General features: G+C 31.7%; 1 protein-coding gene across 1 annotated transcript; it reads right to left on the bottom strand.

The window, feature by feature from the left end:
* On the bottom strand, positions 1,562 to 4,247 carry LOC109361160 (homeobox-leucine zipper protein ATHB-6-like). Its single transcript, XM_019606506.1, has 3 exons — positions 3,692 to 4,247; positions 2,989 to 3,368; positions 1,562 to 2,271 (listed from the first exon to the last, which is right to left on the bottom strand). The coding sequence occupies exons 1-3, from the start codon at positions 3,750 to 3,752 to the stop codon at positions 1,753 to 1,755; spliced, it is 960 nt and encodes a 319-aa protein (XP_019462051.1). The 5' UTR covers positions 3,753 to 4,247; the 3' UTR covers positions 1,562 to 1,752.

The following is a 7,358-nucleotide window of genomic DNA, read 5'->3' as shown; positions in this document are numbered from 1 at the left end:
AAGAGTTTTATAGGTGTTAATTTATCATTAATTTTTTATATTAATTTTTTAAAGAAATAATACAAATAAATGATAAATAATATATTAATTATATATAAATTTTTACATTAATAATATATAGATATTACACTTTATAATATACTAATTTTACTTAGACTTAATTGTCTAATTATTTCCCAATTTTGAATAATCCAAATTTGGAGGTGAAAATATTGTTACTAGTTGTTTTAGAAAGTACTAAATACTAATTATTTGTGCTTGTCAAAGTGCTACTCATGTGAAATAGTATTACTGTGCAGGATCATATTTTATATGTTATCCTTAAATATCATAGCAAATCTATGTTTTACTCACACTATGCCGTGGTGTTTAGGAGAAGAACAATCATTTTTTCTAGAGAACTAAATGATTGTTTTCCTTATATTTATATTGTCAATAACAAAAATATAATTTCATAATAAATAAAATGATAAAAGTATTATTACATTTTATCTTTTATATGTTATTATGTGACATTTAATCTTCTATTAATAAAGATGATCCTTATTCTTATCAGAAGAGGAAGAAGCCACTTAGACTAGTGAACCATGAGAGGAAATCATATTCTCTAAAGCATAGAAGGATACACTACTTAATAAAGATGATTACAGGTCCCATAAAATAAAATCTGATAGTTCTAATTTAAAATTATTTTTCATAAAAAAATTAAAGAATTATTTCTCTCTTATACTCGGGTACTAGTCTCTCTGGTGTGGGGTAGGTATGACAACAGGCACGAGAAACACGGGTAGTAGCTACCCATTTTAAAATAGGAAAACATTACTCATATCCGTCCGTATCCGTATGGGTATTCATGTGCAGGTATTCGTGGATATTTCTAAGTATCCGTGAGTTTTCTATATTATAAATGAATTTTTAATTTTTTACTTCTATTATGTTTCAAATGAGATGAAACTTAATTATTCTTGTACCTTTTTGATTGAATATTTAACAAAAATGCTAAATTTATTGATGTTTTCTATTTGTGTGATTTTTTGTTCTCATTTTCTTAACAAAAAATATATATTTTCTTTGTAAAACATGTCTGTTTCTACACATGTAATAATATTTTTGTAGGGTATTTTACTACCAAACTCAGTAAAATATATAAGCAATGTAAATTAAATACAATATATTAATAATCATATAAATAACGGGTACTTGCAAACACGAGTACCATAATACCCGTACCCATCCGTATGTACTACATGTATTGTTAAAAACCCGTTTATAATACTCGCGGTACCCATTTATGATTCGTACCCGTGTCCGTACGAGTTTTACCTACGAGTACCTACGGGTATATGTTTTTTGCCATCCCTAGTGTGGGGGACCAGGAGAGCATCAATTTATTAATCATGATTTTGAACCCAAGTTATGCCACATTTCAACCCGAGGGGTGCACATGTACTGTGATATAATATGATATTCCATCTGTGATAAGTTTGTGATTAATTAAAATAAATATATTTAAGTTAAAATGTAATTATTAAGTATTTTTTTGACTAATGACATGAATATCTGAGACAAATTATGGAATGACGATATGCTCCTCCCTCTCTCAGCTTCTCACTCCTTTCATTTTTTCACCATCCCATGTTGCTCCACTTCCATTTTTACAAACATCTATGTACTGTTCAAAATGTCAACTTTATTTTACCTATTCCCTTTTCTTAAATAGAACTCTTAGAACTTGAAATTGGTTTTTTTCCTTCACTGTTTATTCGCTTGACTCCATTCCTCAGAACAATCCCACTGCAGTGTTGGTGCTTGTTCATCTGAGAAGAAATTGCAGGCCTCATCTGCACTGAAGAAATCGTGTTCTTCCATCTTCACATACTGTTCCTGATAAGAATTACCCTTCTGAAACTGGAAGCAATTCATAGAAGAAGGTGAAGACGATGATGAACAATTATTGAACTTGAGTGAAGGAGACATTAAAAAGTTATGATTTTGAAGCACCCCAGGTGATGAAATTGCTGGGTTGTAAATGGGGCTGTTGTTGTTTTGTTCTTCGTTCAAAGTTGCGCTAAAGTCGCTATCTGAAGCACCGTCTCTGTTGAACTCTGTAGGGAATAGTGAATCAGCTCCTACCCCTTCATTGTTTTTCTTGTTGAAACAGTCATGTTTCAAGTCTTCTGAAGAGTCTTGTTGCAGTGTTATCATCTCTTCTTTCACTGTAGCATCGCTTTTAGTGTTCTCTTCTTCCGCCCTTGATTTCAATTCCTTAATCTAACAAGACAAAATCTAAATTTTAGATCCAAAGTTTTGTTAATACTCTGTCTCCAAAAGGGTTCATAAATTAGAAGTACTTTGAATTTGTCCCTAAAACCAATGTTTATCTTGTAAACTTAACCATAGTTACATGTGAATTCCGTGTAACAGGTAATAGGATACCAGTTTTAATAAAATAAAATCTAGTAATCATAATGTAAAAACTGATCAAACATAATATCAAACACAAGTGTTTAAAACCATGGTTGGAGTGACCGCTGCAACTGTACTATACTGTGCATCTGACCATATTTGGACAGCATTAGGTCATAACGCAACCACATTGGAACACGTCGATATCAAAATTATTTTTTTATTTACAAAATAATTACACCGCAACTGCCACAATTCATATGGCAGCAGCCCGCAATCGCAGTGACCACAATCACAGTAAACACGATTGCGACTTACGACCGCAATTTAAAACAATGACTAAAAGTATGAACTTAATCCACTAAAATTTAATGTTTCATATTCTTATTTGCTTGTTATAGGGTCAGGTTCAACATCTGGAATTTGTCTCTAAAACTAGCAAAGAAGTATATATGTAGTAAACTTAATTCATTAAATTTTAATATTTTATACTCGTATTTGCTCACTCCACATATGAATTCACTTGACACAAATCATAAATTCATAATTGAGTGAAGAGGTGAAGTGGATTTGATGCTGTACCTCTTTGAGTAAGGCACTATTGTCCTTTCGGAGGGTATCATAGTTAAGTTTAAGTGCATCATAATTGGCTTTGAGAACACAGTAATCCCTTTCCAAAACCTTGGTTTTATATCTAGCACGACGATTTTGGAACCAAACTGCAACTTGTCTAGGCTGCAACCCAAGTTCTTGGGCAAGCTTCACCTTTCTCTCTGGTTCAAGTTTGTTCTCAACCTCAAATTTCTTCTCCAAAGCCTTAACTTGATCCACGCTTAATCTTCTTTTCTTCTCAGAGTGATGCCCTGTCTCTTCAATACTATAACCTTCCTCATCAAGTCCCTCCAACATGGATTGAAACTCTCTTCCATAGACATGGTTATTGTTCCTCGGATTGTGTTCCTCTAAATCAATGCAAATCAGACAACATCATAGTTAGTGTAAACAGTGGTGATTGTCTCTAAACAAACGTTGTAGAAACGCAATACCCATAATGGAAAAAAAAACATAGTTACATTGTAATGCAATAGAGATTAAAAAAATCATGTATAGAATCAGACATAACAAATTGGAGTAAAGAAAGAAAGAAACTTTGAAAGAATCAGACATGGCTTTCTTGTGATCAAGAGCCAGTTTCCAACGAAAAATCGAGTCGCGACAACACGGATAATGGATCTGTCTGAATATTAAAACAAGAATGAAGTTAATAAGTGGAGTTTCAATTAACCTGTTTGTGGACAAATTGTAATGAGTGCACCCAAAGAATCTGAGCTTCCAAGTCTCTTCATGTGTGCACTAATTATAGATCAAGGTTTTTAAATTTGATCCCTTAATTTTATGTTAATATATTTTAAGATCTGAAGAAAAGGTGAGAGAGCATAACAAAGGGGTTGTATTTAGATTTTTTTGTTCTCACTTAAATGGAACCATTGAACAAGAATTATGGTGTCTTAAACAGCACCAATTTACATAGTAGTGTTGGGAGCTAGTACAATAAAACAACCACGTATTTTCAATATTAACTACCATGTATTCCCTTTTCTCTCTTACCACTTCCTCTCCCTCTTCACCCATCAAACAATTCCAACTAACACAACAAAACAAAGCAAGATTAAGCAAATCCTATAACAAATCAATAACTTTCTCACTGCACTATAGTCTCTCTCTCTCTCTTTTGTTCTCTATCTACATCATTACACAGTCAATTTTTAAAGGTTTATGAAGAAAAACAGAAGAGAAAGAGAAAGGTCATGGAATGGGATTGGGAGAAGAAAAAGAAAAAAAGGTTCAGAAGCTAGCTTAGTTTGTGTGTGTTTAAATAAACCAAGGTGGGCTAAAATGTGACTGGGGTTAAGTGATTGCTACTACGGTTGTGTTTGTTGTAACAATGATAGAGAGTTGGAATAAGATCCTCTCCATTATTTTATTTGAGATAAGTTCTCGTTTTTGTTTTAGATTCAATAATAAAAGTATAATTTTATTATAAATAAAAAGGACAATATCATTACACTTTATTTTTCTTTGCTTTTGAAGAGTATATGTCTCTCGATTAATGGAATCTCACTCACCGGTTCATTTTTTATATGGTAATAACACGATTGCTTTTGAACCAGTGCGAGTTGAAGTCTGCTCTTGTGTATGGCAATCTACAATTGAGTAAAGGGCTTCAAGTCTTCAACATACAAGTTGAATCCCATTAAGACATAGACTCTTCGATTTGAACAAGATTCCTCTCTAGTACTAGATTCTTCAGTATTGTGAACGTGAGAGAGAGTATTTTTTTAAAATTTTTAATTGATAAAAAAATAAAAATATGAACCATTAGATTATTGTTATTGTCATGTGTCATAATCATACATATGCATTGCCCTCTCCATTAGCCAGACTCCTTCGATTTGTGGTTAGGTTAATTTTAGGACAACTAATTAGTTGATGACTTGTTAGAAAAGTACTTCTTAGTATTGTTTCTATCTTTATTTAATTAGTTATGCACACTAAATAGAGATGACATTGATCAACATAAGGTTAATTAAATTATTAATACATAATTTTCATCAAAATATAATATAATTGCATTTTAGACATATCATTGATTTAGAGAACGGATACATCTAAGAACACCACATGAGGAGAGATAGTGCTTGAATGTCTCATAGAGTATTATTAAAAAGGAACAAGAATCTGTTATTCCATTTAATTGTTTCATTTTGTTGGCAATTCCAGCCCTTTTCAAAGCAGTGAATATAGGAACGTTTAGAAAAACAATTTCATTAGGCACCCAGCTAATAACATTCATAATTTCTATCTTTATTTTTAAATCATCTAACACATACCCATATCCTACATGATTGGCAAAACCAAAATGGGGATAAAGTTCTCTATATCGACTAATGCAGCTACGTTACATGCTAATGATTTACACAATAATTGGAGCCATAACCATTCATATTTGTATACAATACAAGTTTTTGTGTACAGTATATTTTAATACCCACACGCACTTAGAATGATAATGCAAATATTTCATCGAACATAACATTAAATCCAGTGATTAAAGAAATATCTGAGCAGAAAAGTATGGACATCACAACGTTACTTAGCAGACCCCACTACCATTGAAAAAACAAAAATGAAAAGAAATTTTGTCTGCTTTATGTGAAATGGACCCATTTTTGTTGTTGAAAAAACACGTGTGATGTGGACCATAAAATAGATAACCACACGGAAAGAGGAACTATTATGAATCTGACAAGTTCATCGGGTTATTAACATGTGGAGGTAGAGGAATTTTGCAAACAGATTAATTTGGTAAGTTAAAAGTTAAACTGCATCCAACAGTGAATGTTGTTAAAGATTAACCAGTGAACAGTTCGGTTGATTTAATTAAATTTAAAGATGTTGGTTGTTCTTCCTAGAAATCCAATCCTTGATATTTTAGTTATTCTTAGGATATATATATTTTATACTGTTAAATCAATACCTTATTATTGTTCTTTTCTTAGTTATTAAGATGATACATCAATTTTCTTTGATGTAATATTTATATATTGTCAGTATTAATATATACATCATTTACTTATATTATTTATATTTACAATTTAATAATAATTAAATATGAATGATATAAGAATTCTTATTTTTGTTTGTTTGTAAATAACTAAATACAATGACTTGTCATGAGCCCATGTGGGCTGAATTGAACGTGAATCCTATTCTAAGTTTGCATGATCATATGACATAACGGCTAGGACACATTTATTACTGTCGTTGACTAACATAAAAGCATATTCTTATAAGGCCTTGTTCGTTTCCCAACACTAATCATTTTTGCCACGAATCCACCTTCTCAAAAGCAAGTTAGCTTCCCAATTTGGTTATTAATCACCCCCTAGATAAGCTTGTAAATCAACCCTAAAATGTAAATAACATAGATTATATTAAGATTTCACTTTCAACTACCTAATAATTGCAGCCAACAATTTCATACAAACCCTTTTAACACATTGACAAATGACAAGCAATTTCATTAAAAAATGTAAAAAATGGAGATAACCTTATGTATATATAAGTACCCATACAATAGGATCAAGAAGAAACAAAAAGAGGGCCACACCAAATTACACCTTCCATAAGGGCCAACCTACACATGGATTAAACCAATCACTTTATGTTAGCAACATTAAGCAATTGCTGTTCATAATCAATTCTATGAATCAAGACAACTCCAATACCCTACAGCTTTTATGGATGAATACACAATTTCCACATTCTAATTAGTTCAGTCATAGAAGTGGATTTTGACTATTCTAGAAAAGCCTTTTCATACCTACAACAAGAGTTAATACTTCTTAAAACTAATTTAGTAAGCAAAATCCAGTCTCATTGATAGAGAAAATATAATAATCCTACCGAATTCTCTTGACCATGAGTCTCAACTTTATCCCTTCACCTTTTTATGGATAAAGAACTAATTCTTTTCGGTAGTATGTGTATTCTTTTTAATAAATATTGCTCACATGAATCGAATCTTTGACTTTTTGGTATATATGGGGATCCAATGATTCCTTACACTAGACTTATGTTTTAATGGTAAACATACAACTAGGACACATGAATTTGAATAAACTTGTACAAGTACTAATGCCTCCCTAGACCAACCACATAAACAAGAACCTATAGAAGGGTGCATAAGTTTAACAAGGAGAGACAAAGGGTTTGGAATAGACTCCATGCATACCTGAATGTATTTTCAAAGGAGAGTGAAACTTTTAGTTTGATAGTGCATGAATCTGAATTTTAGGGGGCCAACAAGCAAAAGGGTCAAAAGCTAACACCACATTAGCAAAAATATAAATTCCCACCAATCCAATCACTGAATCACATGGCTTTCACTA

Source organism: Lupinus angustifolius, chromosome LG01, assembly GCF_001865875.1.
Source record: "Lupinus angustifolius cultivar Tanjil chromosome LG01, LupAngTanjil_v1.0, whole genome shotgun sequence".
Classification (NCBI taxonomy): Eukaryota; Viridiplantae; Streptophyta; class Magnoliopsida; order Fabales; family Fabaceae; genus Lupinus; species Lupinus angustifolius.
This window is presented reverse-complemented; position numbering and strand designations above follow the sequence as displayed.